General features: G+C 40.6%; 1 protein-coding gene across 3 annotated transcripts in view; it reads left to right on the top strand.

The window, feature by feature from the left end:
• KCNIP4 (potassium voltage-gated channel interacting protein 4) overlaps positions 1-21,758 on the top strand; it is a 612,263-nt gene that overhangs the window by 589,068 nt on the left and 1,437 nt on the right. For 2 of the 3 annotated variants that reach the window (XM_063459894.1, XM_063459892.1), the window contains exon 7: positions 9,790-9,852. In XM_063459894.1, the coding sequence (XP_063315964.1) occupies positions 9,790-9,852 (63 nt within the window). Of the gene's footprint in view, positions 1-9,789; positions 9,857-21,758 lie in introns of all 3 variants that reach the window. The other variant, XM_063459893.1, reaches the window with a different exon arrangement.

Here is a 21,758-nt window from a genome sequence, read left to right as displayed (position 1 = left end):
GCAGGACTTCTCTTTTTGTATTTGTATTTACTTTGTATCACACAGCCTGGTTACAATGCTGCTGCCCATCCCATGTGTTCCCTATTAAGGGTTAATAAGTATAGGGGTGTATATAAAAAATACCCCTTTCTGTCTCATTAGAGATATTTTTGCCAGAAGCTCAAGGAAGCAGGCTGAAGGGTCAGTGTTAGGACCCGCTTAGGGGGGTCTGCCTTGACGTTGGCAGGCGGGCCTTACCTCCAATGGCCATTGGAGCAACTAAATGACCTCCATTTGTCTAAATATACATAGGGATTAAGGAGAAAGCGCAAGTAACATTTTCTTTACTTTGGTTTTTACTATATATTGGGGCTGATGTGTATTGTAGTCATTGCAGCTGGTCCAGCATGGGACTAAGCGCAGGACTTCTCTTTTTGTATTTGTATTTACTTTGTATCACACAGCCTGGTTACAATGCTGCTGCCCATCCCATGTGTTCCCTATTAAGGGTTAATAAGTATAGGGGTGTATATAAAAAATACCCCTTTCTGTCTCATTAGAGATATTTTTGCCAGAAGCTCAAGGAAGCAGGCTGAAGGGTCAGTGTTAGGACCCGCTTAGGGGGGTCTGCCTTGACGTTGGCAGGCGGGCCTTACCTCCAATGGCCATTGGAGCAACTAAATGACCTCCATTTGTCTAAATATACATAGGGATTAAGGAGAAAGCGCAAGTAACATTTTCTTTACTTTGGTTTTTACTATATATTGGGGCTGATGTGTATTGTAGTCATTGCAGCTGGTCCAGCATGGGACTAAGCGCAGGACTTCTCTTTTTGTATTTGTATTTACTTTGTATCACACAGCCTGGTTACAATGCTGCTGCCCATCCCATGTGTTCCCTATTAAGGGTTAATAAGTATAGGGGTGTATATAAAAAATACCCCTTTCTGTCTCATTAGAGATATTTTTGCCAGAAGCTCAAGGAAGCAGGCTGAAGGGTCAGTGTTAGGACCCGCTTAGGGGGGTCTGCCTTGACGTTGGCAGGCGGGCCTTACCTCCAATGGCCATTGGAGCAACTAAATGACCTCCATTTGTCTAAATATACATAGGGATTAAGGAGAAAGCGCAAGTAACATTTTCTTTACTTTGGTTTTTACTATATATTGGGGCTGATGTGTATTGTAGTCATTGCAGCTGGTCCAGCATGGGACTAAGCGCAGGACTTCTCTTTTTGTATTTGTATTTACTTTGTATCACACAGCCTGGTTACAATGCTGCTGCCCATCCCATGTGTTCCCTATTAAGGGTTAATAAGTATAGGGGTGTATATAAAAAATACCCCTTTCTGTCTCATTAGAGATATTTTTGCCAGAAGCTCAAGGAAGCAGGCTGAAGGGTCAGTGTTAGGACCCGCTTAGGGGGGTCTGCCTTGACGTTGGCAGGCGGGCCTTACCTCCAATGGCCATTGGAGCAACTAAATGACCTCCATTTGTCTAAATATACATAGGGATTAAGGAGAAAGCGCAAGTAACATTTTCTTTACTTTGGTTTTTACTATATATTGGGGCTGATGTGTATTGTAGTCATTGCAGCTGGTCCAGCATGGGACTAAGCGCAGGACTTCTCTTTTTGTATTTGTATTTACTTTGTATCACACAGCCTGGTTACAATGCTGCTGCCCATCCCATGTGTTCCCTATTAAGGGTTAATAAGTATAGGGGTGTATATAAAAAATACCCCTTTCTGTCTCATTAGAGATATTTTTGCCAGAAGCTCAAGGAAGCAGGCTGAAGGGTCAGTGTTAGGACCCGCTTAGGGGGGTCTGCCTTGACGTTGGCAGGCGGGCCTTACCTCCAATGGCCATTGGAGCAACTAAATGACCTCCATTTGTCTAAATATACATAGGGATTAAGGAGAAAGCGCAAGTAACATTTTCTTTACTTTGGTTTTTACTATATATTGGGGCTGATGTGTATTGTAGTCATTGCAGCTGGTCCAGCATGGGACTAAGCGCAGGACTTCTCTTTTTGTATTTGTATTTACTTTGTATCACACAGCCTGGTTACAATGCTGCTGCCCATCCCATGTGTTCCCTATTAAGGGTTAATAAGTATAGGGGTGTATATAAAAAATACCCCTTTCTGTCTCATTAGAGATATTTTTGCCAGAAGCTCAAGGAAGCAGGCTGAAGGGTCAGTGTTAGGACCCGCTTAGGGGGGTCTGCCTTGACGTTGGCAGGCGGGCCTTACCTCCAATGGCCATTGGAGCAACTAAATGACCTCCATTTGTCTAAATATATATATATATATTTACATATTTTGTATTTTATTTTTCAGATTTTCTCATATATATATATATATATATATATGCTATCATTTAATTTTTAATTTTTTTAATGTTATTTACTTTTTTTTAAAATATAAGATTTTTATTTTGTCATAACAAACAAAAAAAGGAATAACTTGGGGATACAGAAAGGAAAAAAGGGTGGGGTATAAAGCAAGTCAAGTTTGTTGACATCATTTGTTCCTCTACAATTATATACATGTATACATCCATGAATAAATACACATGTACGAATAGGCATGTAAAAACAAAAACACAAATGGACATGATTGTTTCTAAATAAACATACTTGGACCCATGTCAGTATCTGTAGTGTAGTGAATTTTGTGTTTTAGATTATTGTCTAGTTCTACTCATCCTTATCCATTTAGGCTAATCCTCAACGTTCTTGATCAGCTTAATACGACTTTACAAATGTAAGTGCCTTCGATAGTTAGGGCTGTTACCTGTGCAGTTTAAACTGGCCACAAACCACATCTTATATATTAATTCGTGCCACCCCTTGTGTGCCATTTGTATCGCTTTTGTTACTTTTCTATACCGTTTTCTATGTGTAAGAAGCTAAAGTTAACTGACGGTTCCGTCTGTGTTGTGAAGTTCACCAGTAGTGGGTCGGACGGTAGATTTTGTTTGGTAGTATTAACCTTGAGCTGAGATGTTGGTCCAGATAGTTAAACTAGCGTTATGTTGCAGAGGGTGAGGGAGAGGGAGGAGAGAATATAGAACTGGGAGGGGGGAACAAGAGTTTCTGTATTGGACGAAAGAGTGCTTTCTAACCATGTAACTATTTAGTTATGTCTTGTTTATGTGTTTAGATGTGTAGGCAGTATAGCTATTCCATGAGATGTTCCTCTACACGCTTTAAACTGTCCATTTTCCATGGTTTGTTCTGAGTATTTTGATGCTAGTGTGACATATAGGTGTTTGAAAGCAGGCTATCTTATAAATAGTCTAACTATGTATTGGTCTCGTTAGTTATAGCAATCGACTGCTCATCGTGCAAATGTTTGTTGAGGTAATGTCTCTTCAACCACGGGGCCCAGAGTGTCCTTATTTTCTTGGACTTTTCGGGAGCGTCTGAAGAGAGAACTTCATATCTATAGTATTGATGTATTCTATCTATGAGTTCCTTTTTAGTCGGGCAGTATGTAGATTTCCAGTGTGCTGTTAGAAGACTTCTGGCTGCCAATATAATCAGAATAGCAATTCTCCTAAAATTCATGCTCCAGGACTCAGGAAATAGCAGGAGGATACCCATTATCAATGTTAGAGGATGGGTTGACTCTGTTTCGTCTTGTAGTAGTGTTTGTACTTGCAACCATAAAGGTTTGATCTCGTTACAATCCCACCATATGTGGGTCATGTTTCCCTCCGCATTGCCACATCTCCAGCATTTGGGGTCTACGTTTGGGTACATTTTGTGTAATTTGTGTGGTGTGAGGTACCATCTGAAGAGTACTTTCTTATGGGCCTCCACATGGGAGAAGCAAGACGTGGTACCACGTAGTGCATTTAATGCTTTGAGCCATTGTTCATCTGTGAGTTTAGGGAGTCCTTCTTTCTCCCATTGTGTCACATATTTGAAAGAGCTAGGTGGGGCTTTACATAATAGAATTTGGTAACAAAGAGATAAGGTTTTAGGTTTAGTTGGGGCCGAAAGGCACCTGTTATGGAGTAGTATGGCTGGGTCTTTCTGTGGAGTGGACTCGTCCGGCGAGAATGTGACTTTGGTGTTTATAATGCTCTTCAACTGGAGGTATGGAAAGATAAATGAATTGGGTAGGTTGTACTTCTGTTGTATTTCAGAGAAAGGTAGGATCATCGATCTATGGCAGAGGTCACTGATCTTTTTAACCCCCAGAGCCGTCCATGTCTTTAGGGAGAGCCAAGGGGACATGATTTCCAAGGTTTCCAAAGGTGCCTGAGCACAGAAGTTGCCTTCTTTAGACCAACTAGATCTGGTGGCATCCCATATTTTCAGGGTCAGTGCAGAGGTAGGGTACAGCCTGTTTGTGTGAGGTCGATAAGTTTTTGGTGACCATAAAATATTTGTTAGGCTATGTGGTTGTGAAATAGCTTGCTCCATGTCCACCCATTGAAAGGTATTCATCGGAGCATGAAGTCTGATGGCTGATTCAAGGATAGCTGCTTTGTAGTAAGCCAGCACTGTCGGAAGGCCCAGCCCTCCCTCAGATGTGGTCAGATAAAGGAGCGATACCGGCAATCTCGGCTTCATGCCTCCCCATACGAATTTGTTTAGTATGGATTGTATGGTTTTGAGTAACTGTAGAGGGACTTGTAAGTGTAGCATCCTGAAGACATATAAGATTTTCGGTAGTATTACCATCTTGATCGTATTCAATCTCCCTAACCATGACAAGCGCACATCTCTCCATTTCTGGAAAATGGAATTACATATATTCGGCAGGGTAGCGTAGTTAAGAGTTATCATTTTTTGTTTGTGGAGAGCTAGTTTTACTCCTAGGTATGTAATGTAGTGTTGCCTCCAATCAAATTGATAAGAGGTTCGTAGTGTTTTAGCTCTTTGTGACGGAATGTTGATTGCAAGTGCCTGCGTTTTATTTTTGTTAAGTCTGTAGTAAGACACCCGCCCATAAGTGTCCAGGATGTTTAGGAGTCTCGGCAGTGACTGCTCCGGTTTGCTAAGGGATACCAATATGTCATCTGCGAACATCGCTAGTCGATACTCACTTGAGTGGATTGGTATACCTGTGATTAGAGGATCCTGACGTATTTTATAGGCAAGGGGTTCTAAGGAGAGTATGAATAAGAGTGGAGATAACGGGCATCCTTGCCGTGTTCCATTGGTAAGTTTAAAAGGATGTGAAATAAAGCCTGAGTTAGAGACCTGTGCAGTCGGATTACCATATAGTGTAAAGATACCCTTTATTAGTTCAGGTGGAAAGCCGTATTTGGAGAGGACTGTTGACATATAGGCCCAGTTGAGCCGGTCAAAGGCCTTTTCCGCGTCCAAGGCGAGAAACAGACTTTCTGAGCCGTGTTTTTCTACATGAGATAGTATATTTAATATCTTTCTAGTATTGTCACATCCTTGTCTGCCTTTAACAAATCCTGACTGATCGTTATGCACGATACGGGGTATTATCTTTGCTAGCCTATTCGCTATAAGTTTGGCATATAGCTTGGTATCGCAATTCAAGAGAGATATGGGCCGAAAATTAGGGCAGTGTGTAGGGGGTTTGCCAGGTTTCGGTAATGTAGAAATATGGGCTTTCAGCATGTCTCTGGGCATGTTGCCTGTAGTGAAGCAGTGATTAAATAAGTCTGTCAGATAAGGAGCTAATATATGTCGAAACGTATAATAATACATGTTAGTAAATCCGTCTGGACCAGGTGATTTATGCTTCGGTAATTGTGTTATGGTTTGTAAAACTTCTGGTACTGTGAATGGTTCAATCAATTGTTGTCTTTCTATTGGGTTGAGGGACGGTAACTGAACATCTCGTAAAAAGTCATCAATGTCAGTTTGTTGGGGTGTGTGGAGGTCCCTATCATCAGCTAGGTTGTATAGTTTGCTGTAGTATGTGCCCAATTCTTCCACTATTTCTTGTGGATTAGTAATTTTGTGTCCCTCGTCTGAGTGGAGAAAGGCAATCTTAGACGAGGACGTCCGTGCTTTGAGCTGGGATGCCAAAATTTTGCCAGCTCTATTCCCGTCTTTGAAAAATCTATGTTTCATTCTGGTAAGGAGATATGTAGTCTTAGCTAGGTCCATATCTTTCAGGCGGGCCTGGAGTTGGAGTATTTTCGTAGTGTTGTCGTAAGAGGGAGACCTCTTGTCAGCGTGTGTGAGTGTGGCTAAGTCAGTTAGGATTTTTGTGTACGTGACCAGACGCTGTTTTTTATTATAACTAGCGTGTTTGATAAGTTGGCCTCTCAGGACTGCCTTGTGTGCTTGCCACAGGGTTTCTATTCCCACCTCCCCAGTGTTATTGAGAGAGAAATATGTTTCCAATTCTGCCTGGAGTTGTGTGATTAAAGTATGGTCTGACAAAAGAGTATCGTTAAGCCTCCAATTGTACTTGCCAGTGACCGGGTATTGTATCTTGGTTGTCAGCAAAATCGGTGCATGATCCGACCACTTGATGTCTCCTATACCCACTTTCGTTATTTGTAGCGTTTGTGATTTGGGAATTAAAAATCGATCTATACGTGAGTATGTTGTATGGCTAAGGGAATGGTACGTATAATCCCTATCTAATGGGTTAAGTGCCCTCCATATGTCCAAGAACCCATGTTCTAAAAGTGTATCTCCTATAATTTTTGCAGATCACACTCTTTGTGTAGCTGTAGCTTTTTTGACTTTATCAGTAGAGGTGGAGTCTAAGGTTGGGTCAAGGAGGAAGTTTGTATCCCCACCTATGATAAGATCGCCAAACTTATGTGCAAGTGACAAAGTGAGAATCTTCTCTAGAAAACTCAGTTGATCTGTGTGGGGACCATATATATTAACTAGAGTAAATCGTGCATTATTAATTACACATTGTAATATGAGGAACCTCCCCTCTCTATCTCCTATTTTTTTTATTAATTGGAAGGATAAGTCTTTGTTTATCAAGATTGTCACTCCTCTCTTCTTTAATTTATAAGTACTGTGGTAACCAATTGGGAAATGTTTAGAGAAGAATTTGGGTTGGTTATTTCTTTGGAAGTGGGTTTCTTGATAAAACGCTATATGGGCGTTATTTTCCTTCGCTTCCCTGAGTGCCAACCTACGTTTATGAGGCGAGTTCAAGCCTTTGGTGTTCAAGGAAAAAATGTTAAGAGACATCAAAACTATACAGACAATTCCTTAGATGACTGTTACCAAATTGTAAGATACTATGACTTAGGAAATAAAGAGAAAGGCTACCCAGATATTGATATCCTGTCAGATATTTACGTGAGTGATGCTGTTTTCTGCTGTACTTAGTTTGTGTGAGTGTTATTTCGCAAAGGTCAGTGTGGACATTCTCTTTGAGACCCGTGTTGAGGCTAGAATATGCACTCTTATTACGTTCCTTCAAATGTACCCGAAGGAGGGGAGATAACAGGGGTAAACAAAAAATAAACATAAACATCCAAATATATACAAGAAAAGTGTCTCCAAATCGAGACAAAACCATGTCTTGGTTAGTGGGCTAGATCAAAAAGCCCATTTGGGGGGGAGAGAGCCCCTAGTTTACCTTTAAGGAATGATATATGAGGGTTACATAGAATTTGCGTATATGACATATAAAATACATTTGTGTTTATCCGCTTTATGAGATTTGTGCGACCTATGACTTGATGGTGGGGCCCAAGAATAAGAGCCCCCCCAGCAAGCCAGTCTGCCTGTTCCTTGCAATTATGACAGTCCCGTCTACAACAGGAACAGTTAGGCATTGGGTGGGGATTGAAAAACCAGCATTACCCGGTTACCCATATACCCAGACTATAATTAGGTTAAAAGAGACCCAGAAAGGGTATGTGATGGAGTCACTTAGCTGTAGCGACAGTTTGCCAATTCTGGGTCAGTTTCATCGGTGACTTCGTGAAGTATCGGTGGGAGGCATGGTCGTTGTCGTTCGCCTCCACATGCAGGCCCCAATCGGCCAGAAGCTTGTCCCCGTCGTCTGGTGCAGGTAGGTGATGTTCTATGCCGTTTCGTCGAATAATAAGTTTCGTGGGGAAACCCCACTTATATGAGATATCTGCTGCTCTCAATGCTTTAGTGATTTGGCTGAAAGATCTCCGTGCTGCTAGCGTAGCCGCCGACAGATCAGTGAATAGTTGAAGTTTACTGTAAGTCCCAGGCAGCGTTTGCAATTGCTTTGCCGTTTGCATGAGATTTTCCTTCGTTGTATAGTAATGAAGCCTAGTGATAACATCTCGTGGGACAGATGCTGGGAGATGCTTAGGCTTAGGCAGTCTATGAATCCTGTCTAGCAGGAGTTCAGATGTCGGGACCTCCGGTAGTATTTCCTGAAAGAGTTCTTTCGTATATTTCCCCAGGTCTGCAGGGCCGATCTCCTCAGGAATGCCGCGGATTCGGACATTGTTCCGTCGATCTCTATCCTCGTGGTCGGCTAGTTTTGTAAGTACAGAGGTGAGTTTCGTCTCCAGTGCTTCACAGGCAGAGACCACGTTGTTATGTGCAGTTATTATCTCTTCTGTTTTTGATTCCAGACATTCTGTACGTTCGCCAAGGGCCTTCACTTCCATCCTGATCTCTTTAGCCAATTTAGCAAAGTCGGCTTGTAGAGAAGCTTGTAATTCTGCAAGCATTTTCTTGATTGAAGAATCGGTAGCCGGTGCCGTTGTGAGCGATATGACAGTTTCATCGCTTCTTCCAGAACTCGAGGCCGGTGATGCGGGCCTACCAGCGCCATCTTGCGCGCGGCGTGTCGGCGGTGATAGGGCCGTGACTTGTAATTCTGTCTGTTTCAGCTTCGCTTTTTTGGTGGAACGCTGTGCCATCTTCCTCTCCGTGACACCCGGTAATCTATGTGCAGGTCGGTTTTCGTTTTTTGCTCGTCTAATTGCTATATTATGTGGCTCTCTCCAGGAGCTGATCGCTTACACGTCCGTCTCCTTAAGCGGTCAGGCCACGCCCCCCTGTTATTTACTTTTTATGTCACATGCATTTTAAATGTTTTAAGCTTTCCATTTTAGTTAATACTCTTAAATATTTCTTGGTTTGCTTAATCCTGTTTTATATATTTTGTGTAAGTAAAAGGACTAGCTTATATTGGACTTAATACTATTCCCAAAATGAAGATGGTGTCCTAGTCACTAAAGATGACTGCTAGAGGAGGAACTGATGATGCCTTACAAGAGGGAAAACTGGCAATGGCAATACAATGTTTAAGCCAATTACACAATCAAGTCACGGAGGTTAAAACATGGCTGAGGTCATGTGATCGCATTTGTAGTCAAGTGATTGTGGTCACATGACCCATCTATGGATGGAAAGAACTTCAATATGGACATACTGCCTGGACCAGAAGTGACATTAATATATAATTTTTTTGGAATACTGGATGTTTCCTAGCTTATGTTTAATTTCATCTTAGCCCATGAATGGAGCACCCTTATGCAGTTGTTACAGAGACTGTCCATGGTTCTGGACCACGCGAGTGGATCTGATTACTACGAAGTTTGCAATAATTTTTCACATATGCTACACTATGAGTTTTATGTTTGTTTTTTCTTATTTTCTCTAATATATATCATGCTGCTGTATTCCAATTAGGCATTAGGAGAGTATTTAAGAATTATTTTCACTGTGGAGTAAAATCTACCTCTCGATATCACTGTTCGGAGTTTTCGGTTTGTGTATTGTATATTCTTTGTTGTAAGAATTTTGTATAGCGCTGCACGTGCAAATAATTTAAACAGAGCAAAGCAATCAAAAGGTTATTCACAGATGATATAAGTAGTTTGTGTTTTATTTATTTTACAGAAAATGGACATAAATCAAGATGGAGTGGTCACTATAGAGGAATTCATAGAGAGCTGCCAGAAAGTAAGTGAGTAAAATATTACTATAAGATGTAGAGCATTTTGTTTATCTAGAGGCTATAGACATGTCATGAAAATCATTTTTACAATCAGTCAGTGGTGGAACTATGGACCGCACCTAGGAGCACCTCGAGTTGCACATGCAGTAAGGGCCACCCATTGGTTATTGTAGAAAAAAGGCCTGGTAGGGCACTTTAGCAGCGCGACCGGGTCCCTTTCACATTGGCGATGCTGGGACGAAGTGAGTTCAAGTCACTTCCTTTTAGCTACAAGATCAGTGCAATGGAAGGAGAGGAGGCAGAAGGAGACCGCACTAAAAGAGTGGAAAAATCAAGGATAAGCCCAAATTTACACTCCCATCAGACTCAGTCAGCAGCAGGACCCCAGACAAGCCACTCTCCTGCACATGAAAGGTATGTTAACAGGAGGGTGGCTACAAATGTAAAAATTCTGACATACATGTGTGTATGTGTCTGTGTGTGTGTGTGTATATCTTTGTTTCAGGGTGTGTGTATGTCAGTGTGTGTATCTGAGTTTTGGGGTGTTCGTATACAGTTTATGTATCTGTGTGTCTGAGTGTGTGTATGTCTCAGGGTGTTTATATGTGTCATTGTGTTTGTGTGTCAGGGTGTGTGTATCTAAAACCCTGCAAGGATGGGCACATGGTAGATCCACAGCTGGCATAGCATTGTGGGAGCTGTACAATAGATGGGGATCTACATCTTGTCCACCCTTGCGCTAGAGGGGGAACCAAAACAATTTTGTGAACAAGGGCCCTCTTTACATAAGTTCCACCTTTGCAATCAGTAATACTCTAAAAAGAACCAATGGCTATAAAAGCGGTTTTCAAGAAAATAACAACAATATATTAACAGACGAGATGATCCAGCCTACACCAGTATGCAAGTAGAGCACTTAAACGGTGAGTATATGTACAAAATGGAATCACTCACCCTTTACACATTGTGGGAATGCACAGGTACAATGTGCTCAAAATAGGAAACAAAAAAGAGAGTGTATAGTGCAACACTGAATATTATATTTACTCCAAAATGGCACTGTCAAATAGCATAGAAAGTCAGTAGCATATTACATAGTTACATAGCTGAAAAGAGACTTGCGTCCATCAAGTTCAGCCTTCCTCACATATGTTTTTTGCTGTTGATCCAAAAGAAGGCAAAAAAAAAACCAGTTTGAAGCACTTCCAATTTTGCAACAAGCTAGGAAAAAAATTCCTTCTTGACCCCAGAATGGCAGTCAGATTTATCCTTGGATCAAGCAGTTATTACCCTACATTGAAAGATTATATCCTTGAATATTCTGTCTTTGCAAGTATGCATCTAGTAGCTGTTTGAACATCTGTATGGACTCTGATAAAACCACTTCTTCAGGCAGAGAATTCCACATCCTGATTGTTCTTACAGTAAAAAAACCTTTCCTTTGCCTTAGACAAAATCGTCTTTCTTCTAGTCTAAACGCATGACCTCGTGTCCTATGTAAAGTCCGGTTTGTGAATAGATTTCCACACAATGGTTTGTATTGGCCTCGAATATATTTGTATAATGTTATCATATCCCCTCTCAGGCGACGTTTTTCTAAACTAAATAGGTTTAAATTTGTTAGTCTTTCTTCATAGCTGATATGTTCCATTCCTTTTATTAATTTTGTAGCCCGCCTCTGCACTTTTTCTAGTGCCATAATATCCTTCTTTAGAACAGGTGCCCAAAATTGCACAGCATATTCAATGTGTGGTCTTACCAGTGATTTATAAAGAGGCAAAATGATATTCTCGTCCCCAGAATGAATGCCCTTTTTCATGCATGACAATACCCTACTGGCCTTGGCCACTGCTGATTATTGCACATTGCACATTGTTGCATAGTTTGTTGTCTATAACAATTCCCAAGTCCTTTTCGTGTGTTGTTATCCCTAATTCGCTTCCATTAAGTGTATACGTTGCTTGTGTATTCTTTACGCCAAAGTGCATAACTTTGCATTTTTCAACATTAAATTGCATCTGCCATTTGAGTGCCCAGTCCTCCAGTCTATTTAAATCCCTCTGCAGCAAAGTAATATCTTGCTCACATTGTATTATTTTACAAAGTTTTGTGTCATCTGCAAACACTGAAACATGACCCCTGGGGGAAACCACTTGCCACCTCTGTCCAGCTTGAAAATTTACCATTAACGACAACTCTTTGTACTCTGTTTTTAAGCCAATGTTCTACCCAAGAACAAGCATTTTCATCTAGACCGATTTCCTTGAGTTTGAACACTAATCTTCTGTGTGGAACTGTATCAAATGCCTTGGCAAAGTCCAAATAGATCACATCCACTGCAACACCCTGATCTATACTTCTACTTACTTCTTCGTAGAATGCAATTAAGTTAGTTTGACACGACCTGTGCTTCATAAAACCGTGCTGATTTTTGCTGATAACCATGTTCTTCTCAAGGAATTCTTGAATATAATCCCTTAATAACCTTTGAAATATTTTACCAGCCACAGAAGTTAAGCTCACAGGTCTATAATTTCCAGGCAAGGATTTTGAACCCTTTTTGAATATAGGAACCACATCTGCCTTCCTCCAATCCTCCGGAACACTTCCTGAAAGAAAAGAATCTTGAAAGATTAAAAACAGAGGTTCACTTATTTCTACACTTAGTTCCTTAAGTACATGTGGATGGATACCGTCAGGCCCTGGAGCTTTGTTTATATTAACTTTCTTTAGTTGCTGCAGCACCTTGTCTTGAGTTAACCAATTACAATTATTCTGCAAGTTTTTAGTAGCAATCATTTGCACATCTATTGCCATGGGTTCTTCCTTAATATATACAGAGGAGAAATAGTTATTTAAAATTCCTGCCTTTTCCTGGTCATTGACTTCATTGACTAATACCCCCGTTTCAGTTTTTAGTGTAGCTACACTTTCATTTTTGTTTTTTTTAGAATTTATGTACTTAAAAAATGCTTTAGGGTTGGTTTTGCTCTCTTTAGCTATCATTTTTTCATTTTGAAGTTTAGCAAGTCTAATTGCCTTTTTGCACGCATTATTTGCTTCCTTATATCTTTTATAAGATGCATCTGATTTGTCCGATTTAAATGCTTTAAATGCCCTTTTCTTATTTTTAATCTCTTGTTTTACTTTTCTAGTAAGCCACATTGGTTTTAATTTGTTTCTTTTATATTTATTTCCCAATGGTACATACTGAGAAATGTACCTTTCTAATATTTGTTGGAAGATGATCCATTTATCCTCAGTGTTCTTTTCACTAAAGAGTTTATGCCAGCCAATATATTGTAAAGCTTTCCTTAACTTATTGAAATTGGCCTTTTTAAAATTATATGTTTTAGTATACCCCATGTGCTTTTGTTTTTTTGAGTTTATTTCAAAGGACACTATATTGTGATCACTATTTCCCAAGTGCTCACCTACTTGAATGTTGGTCAAAAGATCAATGTCGTTTGTTAAAACCAGGTCCAGACAAGCGTCCATTCTAGTTGGTGCTTGTACTAGTTGTGACATGAAGGTGTCATTTAACAAGTTTAAAAACCTAATTCCCTTTGCTGAGCTACTAGTCCCTCTGTCCCAATTTATGCCCGGGTAATTAAAATCTCCAATAATTAAAGTGTTACCTAGATTTGCTCAAACAGCTGTTGTTCCTCGTCAATATTAACATTAGGTGGTTTATAACATATCCCAACCAATAGTTGGTTTCCCTTATTTTCCCCGAAGCAGATATTTACCCATAAAGCCTCCACATTTTCCTCATCGCATTCCATTTACTTAAGATTTGGCTTTAAATCATGGTTGACATACAAACATACCACACCACCCTTCTTGTTTTGCCTATCCTTCCTAAATAACATGTACCCATTTAAGTTAACTGCCCAGTCATGTGTCTCATCCCACCATGTTTCAGTTATGCCTATTATATCATATTGTTTAGTGTATGCTAATGCCTCTAGTTCCCCCGCATAAACAATTACAAAATATAAAATCAAATGGTAACGCATCTGGTCCAAGACGCATTTTGCCGGACAAAGGCCTCTTCAGTTGGAGAATATGCTGCCTGTGCTGTGTGATCCCTTCGCATGATGTTCCTTATAATTGGGCAATTAGCCAATCAGCCTGTTTGTAGAGCAGAGTCCTGGCAAAAATGTATAGTGTCCGTGCGCTCCGGAATGGAACTGATGTATCGGCCAAAGTATCGTTGTGTCACTTCCAGTTATCACAGAGCATTGATGGCCTTTCCATGTAACCAAACACAAAAAAATAAAAATACACCATCCATAAGGTGCAAACATCCCGTGAAATATATATAAATAGATAATGTCGCAGTTCACTTGATAAGCCAAGTAAGAGCTCAATGCGTACGAATGCACACACGCTTACACTCCCAATATAACTGATTGGATAGGTGGGTGACTTGGTGGGTTGGCAGTTCATGAACTGTATAAGGCATATTAAAATTCCATATGCTGTATAACGGATTTTTGAGGAGTAACTGTGAAACTGTCATAGCAAACTACCAGATATTGTATCTCCAGGGAGTGTAATGAAGTGTAATTGCTAAGCTACATAACTGCTGTAACAATATTCTAGGCTCACATTGTCACTGGGAGCCACCTATCAGTCGTTGCAGCATTACAGATGGTTATGCAGTTTCTCAAACCTTGAGGTTTATACACTGCTCAAAAAAATAAAGGGAACACAAAAATAACACATCCTAGATCTGAATGAATTAAATATTCTTCTGAAATACTTTGTTCTTTACATAGTTGAATGTGCTGACAACAAAATCATACAAAAATAAAAAAAATGGAAATCAAATTTTTCAACCCATGGAGGTCTGGATTTGGAGTCACACTCAAAATTAAAGTGAAAAAACACACTACAGGCTGATCCAACTTTGATGTAATGTCCTTAAAACAAGTCAAAATGAGGCTCAGTAGTGTGGGTGGCATCCACGTGCCTGTATGACCTCTCTACAACGACTGTGCATGCTCCTGATGAGGTGGCGGATGGTCTCCTGAGGGATCTCCTCCCAGACCTGGACTAAAGCATCTGCTAACTCATGGACAGTCTGTGGTGCAACGTGACGTTGGTGGATGGAGTGAGACATGATGTCCCATATGTGCTCAATTGGATTCAGGTCTGGGGAATGGGCGGGCCAGTCCATAGCATCAATGCCTTCATCTTGCAGGAACTGCTGACACACTCCAGCCACATGAGGTCTAGCATTGTCTTGCATTAGGAGGAACCAAAGGCCAACCGCACCAGCATATAGTCTCACAAGGTGTCTGAGGATCTCATCTCGGTACCTAATGGCAGTCAGGCTACCTCATGGAGGGCTGTGCGGGCCCCCAAAGAAATGCCACCCCACACCATTACTGACCCACTGCCAAACCGGTCATGCTGGAGGATGTTGCAGGCAGCAGAACGTTCTCCACGGCATCTCCAGACTCTTTCACGTCTGTCACATGTGCTCAGTGTGAACCTGCTTTAATCTGTGAAGAGCACAGGGCGCCAGTGGCGAATTTGCCAATATTTGTGTTCTCTGGCAAATGCCAAACGTCCTGCACGGTGTTGGGCTGTAAGCACAACCCCCACCTGTGGACGTCGGGCCCTCATACCACCATCATGGAGTCTGTTTCTGACCAATTGAGCAGACACATGCACATTTGTGGCCTGCTGGAGGTCATTTTGCAGGGCTCTGGCAGTGCTCCTCCTGTTCCTCCTTGCACAAAGGCAGAGGTAGCGGTCCTGCTGCTGGGTTGTTGCCCTCCTACGGCCTCCTCCACATCTCCTGATGTACTGGCCTGTCTCCTGGTAGCACCTCCATGCTCTGGACACTACGCTGACAGACACAGCAAATCTTCTTGCCACAGCTCGCATTGATGTGCCATCCTGGATGAACTGCACTACCTGAGCCACTTGTGTGGGTTGTAGACTCCGTCTCATGCTACCACTAGAGTGAAAGCACCGCCAGCATTCAAAAGTGACCAAAACATCCGCCAGGAAGCATAGGAACAGAGAAGTGGTCTGTGTTCACCACCTGCAGAACCACTCCTTTATTGGGGGTGTGTGGTGTAATGTCACCACAGGGTGTCTTGCTAATTGCCTATAATTTCCACCTGTTGTCTATCCCATTTGCACAACAGCATGTGAAATTGATTGTCACTCAGTGTTGCTTCCTAAGTGGACAGTTTGATTTCACAGAAATGTGATTGACTTGGAGTTACATTGTGTTGTTTAAGTGTTCATTTTTTTGAGCAGTGTATTTCCATTTTCCTTGAAACAAGATCTTGGCCACAGTAACATTACTAATGGACAGAGCAATATTTGTATACAGTCTCTGGTTAAATGTCCACAGAGAATGGTCTTCGACCCAGTAAACAGATGGAAAAAAAAAACCAAAACATTATTCTACTTATACAATACTACTACTACCAACACTGATTCCAGAGAATCTAATGGAGTCCTAACTCTACACTGATCAGCCACAACATTAAAACAACCTGCCTAATATCATATATGGCCCCCTCAAGATGCCAACACAGCTCTGATGCATTGAGGCAAGGTCTGAACGTGTACTGTGTAAACTGGCACCAAGATGTTAGCAGCATCATTTTTAAGATCTGCAACTTGTTAGGTGGGTCCTCTTTGGATCAGATTTCTTGTTTCAGCGCATACCACAGATACACAATCTGATTGAGATCTGGGGAATATGGAGGGCAAGGCAACACTTTGAACTCTTTGTCATGCTCTTCAAACCATTCCTGAATTTTTTTTTTGCAGTGTGGCAGGGTGCATTATCCTGCTGAAAGAGGCCACTGCCATCATGGAATACTATTGTCATGAAGGGGTGTATTTGGTCTGCAACAATATCTAGGCAGGTGGTATGTCTCAAACTAACATCCACATGAATGCCAGGGCCCCAGGATTCCCACCAGAACACTGCCTCCACCAGACTGCATTTTTCCCATTACGCATCTTGCTGCCACCTCGTCACAGGTAAACATTGCACATGCATACAGCAATCCACCTCATCTTAAAGAAAACATTTGTCAGACTAAGACTAACCTTCTTTGATTTCTCCATTGTCCAGTGCTGACCCTCACGTCCCAATTGAAGCCACTTTCAGCGGTGGATATAGGTCACCATAGGCACTCTGATCGGTGTTTGGCTACGCAACCCCATACACAGCAAACTGTGATTGACTGTGTGTTTTGACACCTTTCTGTTATGGCCAACATTAAGTTTTTCAGAAATTTGAACTACAGCAATTATTCTGTGTGATTGAACCAGATGGCTTGCCCTTGCTCCTCACGTTCATCGGTGAGTCTTAGGCACCCATGACCCTGACAACAGTTCACTGGTTGTTCTTCCTTGCACCACTTTTTGTAGGTACTAACCATTGCATACCGGGAACACCCCACAAGACTTGCCATTTTGGAGATGCTCTGACCCAGTAGTCTAGCCACCACTATCTGGCCCTTGTCAAAGTCACTCAGATCTTTTCACTTGCCCATTTTTCCTGCTTCGAATACATGAATTCAAGAGCTGAGTGTTCACCTACTGCCTAATAAGTCCCACTCCTTGACAGGTGCCATTGTAACGATATAATCAATGGTATTCTCTTCACATGTCAGTGGTTTTAATGTTGTGGCTGATCAGTGTATATTCTTATTAGAGGTACCAGTTGTTATAAACAATAATAAGGTCTCAGTGCTTGGTGTTTTCGCTTATGAAGTTTCAAATCAAAATGTGTGGCCTAAGTAGGAAGGAAGGGATGTACAATGGGCTTTAATGGCTAGTTAGGATGGGAAAGTTACAGTGCTATATACTCAACAACACCCAGAGAGTTCTATATTTAGGAGTGACCTACTAGTTTAGTGGACAAATGTCAACTGTCAAATGTCAAATAGTCGGTTTATTTTATTTTTTTCTCAAAACATATTGATAAAGAGAGAAAGAAAAAAAGCATACACAACAGCCTATTTTAATTCGATTGTTTCAGGCTTTGATTTTGTAGTCAGTCAGAGTGGAGCAATGATTCTCTCTGAGAATGATTACTTCGGCACTATCAGAGAAAGTTGAGATTTGGAGCAATGCAAAACATATAGACTTGTACAAAAACAGCTTGTGTAAACTGAATCCCTTCCATAATACAATGGCCCAATTCTGCTTCTTCATAAGAGCAACCTTTTCATCAATATAAAACAAATATAACATTTTTCCGATCTTGCCAGAGATGTCACTCCATAGTGTTATATATCCATTACATATAGTAGTAATACTGACCATTCGTGTCCATGGATGTCCTCTCCTGCAGCCTCTGTCTCCCAGCAACTCATCCACTGCTGTCAGTGGCTCAGGACATACTGAGGGGCCGAGACAAGTCTAAGAACACAGTAAGTGAAAAGAAAGGGGCTGCCGAAATCTGCAAAACACTTTTTTTTTATCAGAATTAAATAGAATTGAGCAATGGAAAAAACAAAGCAAATCTATAAAGGTTAAAACTTATCAAATGAGCATAAGTAAGTTGTGTTTGTGTCCGTAGCGCCCCTTTAAGTTATTGATAATTATCAAAAGTATACCAGGCAAATATCATTTTTTACTTGTCTACATGTCACTTTTTTTTACTGTGCAAAATAAAAAAAGAAATGTTTTAGATGAGCAGCAACAATCAATTAGTAGCTCACTTCACTAGGAGCTTCTCTGAACTTTATCTACATTCCAGGTAAGTAGTTTATATTTTTATGTATTACACTGTTTGTGAATTAACCATTTAGTATTAAACTTAGTGTAATTTATTGAGTTTACTAATAAAAAAAAAATAAAAAATGGAACATGTAGATTTGGTTTTAAATATCACTCACTAAACCTGGACTGAGTTAATTTGAATGACCGTTACTTGGATCTCATTTGGATTAATCCAATGGTCCGGGATGACTACAAAAAAAGTCCCAAATAACTTATGAATTGATTACTGAACCACGAATTAATGAATAAATAATAATAATATTGATTAAACATGTCTGCCTAAATTGCTGCAATGCAAGGGATTTAGTTTGGGTTGCTAGGCTTCAAAGGTTTTTATTTTTAATGGTGCCTATTTCAATGGCAATAAGATGATGATATGTGGGAGTTGTTGAACCAAGTTGTATTCAAATTAGTTTTAATTGTAGGACAAGGTTGCAGCATAGAACCAAACGCTCACATTTATTAAAAGGACACTCTAGATATTGACAGTACTGAATGATCTGAATTAGAAAGCAACCTGCATTAGAAGTGGAAGACACCCAGGGAGACATATAGTAAGGATATCACTACGTCTGCAGGTTCTCTCACTTTCTGTAGCCAGGTTGTGAATTAAAATACGCTCACTCAATTCTGTTGAGGCTGTGTGCATACATTTGATAGGGACATCTTTCTGGCATGAGGAGGTGTGGCTAAGGAGGCAGGCTTATAGTGTGGAATTCTGCAAAAAAAAATATTTACTTTATGCAAAAACTATAACGATTTGAGCATGCAAAAAAATACACCAAATGAATGAGGCCAAAATCTATTAAAATGCATAAAAGTTGTATTGGTTCCTGGAGTGTCCCTTAAAGGGGGATGTGACACAGAATGATTTATCTTAATGATGCATCTTTGTGCCACTGGCCATCCCAGGCAGCTCTGGGAATGGAATAGGAGATCTCTCTCCTTGTTTATTGGGGACTCTGGAGCCCTGATTATTGTTTATTCCCCCATCACCCGACACACGTCAGTTTTTTCTCATTTTGTACATTAACCATTTTAGGATCAAGGGCGTGTCAGGGCTGTCATGAAAATTAAGCAGTTGCATAACCTGCACCTGAAGGAGTTAACTTAATGTAATCCAAAATCCTGACAGTATGTTTAATCTCAGTTCTGCAAGTTCATAAAATTATGTTAACGGTAATAATAATGACTATTTATGGCTTCAAATGATAGCTAGTCTGACTACAAGCCATAAGTAAGGTTCCCAGTACATCACTATCCCAGCTGCAATCATTTGATCAGCACTTCAAAGCAGAATTCGCATATGCCAAAGGTATTTATCAAAGTTACACTCCACTTTGTTATTGTCAAATCAAAATGTAAAAATAATAAAAAACATATTCACAACTAATACCGAATGAAAACTCTCTCTCTTAACCTAGAAACAAAACTTCAAAGAACTTTAATTTACATCAGAAATTATTATCAGGACCTCTGTGTCTGCTTATTTTTCACACTTCATTGCAAACTAATGTGTTGCAGAATATCTCAAAACAACAGGGGGTCAACGCAAATACTCTGGACATATTGGTTACATTACATTCAACTGTTGCCAGGGATAACCTTGTGTTCATATGAAAAACAAAAAAGCAAAAAAAAAAACAAAAAAAAAAACACTGTTTGAAGTTAGGTCACTTAATTATTGATTCTTGAATTGTCCAGATGTTATGGAAGTGACAGCTCTTTGTTAATCTAAAATCTCACACGACTATTCTATGTACAGCTTTATGTGTCTGGAACCTGTCACATGTGTGGCATTTTACAAAAAGTGTAAATTTTAATAGAAATCAGCCCTTTCAAAATTAGGGGCAGACACAACTCACTGGCAGTCAGTCTGAAAGCCTAGTAGGTTTTTTTTCCTACTTCCGTTAGTTGCCTGAAGCCAATGGAAATTACAGAAGCACTATGCTAGCGCGTGCTTGCTTTCTCACCTTCTCGGTGAGCTGTATTACAGCTAATTGAGAAACATTGAAAAAACATGATGTGTGTGTGTGTGTGTGTGTGCGCATGCTTGCAGCTACAGCACTGCAGTTTCTTAATGAGAAGCCTCTGATTGGATGATTCCCTGGCACAGACTAAAAGTCTAAGCTAGAAAAAAAGGGAGGGCTTGTAAGTGCCGCAGAAAAGTGATCTGCAGCTTTTGCAAGTTATTTCTTTATATACCTCCAATGAAAAAAAAGGCATTAATAAATGCATGCATGTTTGCATTGGGGGCATATCTACTAAATGATGATTTTCCTTAAACCTATCAATGGCCAAAGAAACAAAAACAGAGACCTCTAAAAAATTGGGCAAAAAAACTAAAATCAATAGCTCGCCCTTCAGTTAGTCCCCAATTAAGTCTCAAAAAAGTTTTTGCTTACCTGTGCCATTGCAGTGAGAAACCATACCATTAGCAAGTCTCAAAATTTCCACTTGCCTCACACAGAAGGCAAGCTGAAATTGAGCCAATGCAAACAAGTACGTGATAAAAACCCATGGCTGCACAATGCTTGATGTGTAAGTGAGACTGCAGGGACTCTAGAAACTTGGGGACCAGCACCATTAAAAACAGCAAAGCTGCAAGGAATTGATCTTGGCTAGTTATAAACACAACTACCAGAGGTTAAAGCTATTGTGCGACATCACTACAGAAAGAGCTGGTAGGAAGCTGTGCTCGGAAGAAACCCAGTACAGCTCCTCACGGCTCCCTCACACCACAGGACACCAGGGATGAGGTCACTTCACCCCTGTGGGCAACTACGAGGTGACTTTTAAAGTACAGATTGTAAGGGTGAAGTATGGAAGAGCAGGTATTGAAAAAGACCAGAAAGAAGAGAAATCATCCCAGAGAAGACGGAGAGGGGGCATAAAAAAAGGGAAATGGATGAGAAGATGAAGGATTATCTGCAAAGGGGCGGTTGGATGGACAAATTAAGCATCATGTAGATAGGTAGAATGGATTGGTACACAAATGACATTGAAAGTATGATGGATGAAAAGAGGTAATGACATTTAGAAAGGGGACATGAAAGCAAGGGACTATGATGAGGAAAGGTGACATGGGAAAGTTGCTATAAAATTCTACATTCACACATTCTGCACAAATGTATGTTGT

Source organism: Pelobates fuscus, chromosome 6 (genome assembly GCF_036172605.1).
Source record: "Pelobates fuscus isolate aPelFus1 chromosome 6, aPelFus1.pri, whole genome shotgun sequence".
NCBI lineage: Eukaryota > Metazoa > Chordata > Amphibia > Anura > Pelobatidae > Pelobates > Pelobates fuscus.
The sequence above is the reverse complement of the archived record's forward strand: the minus strand, read 5'-3'. Positions and strand labels throughout refer to the sequence as shown.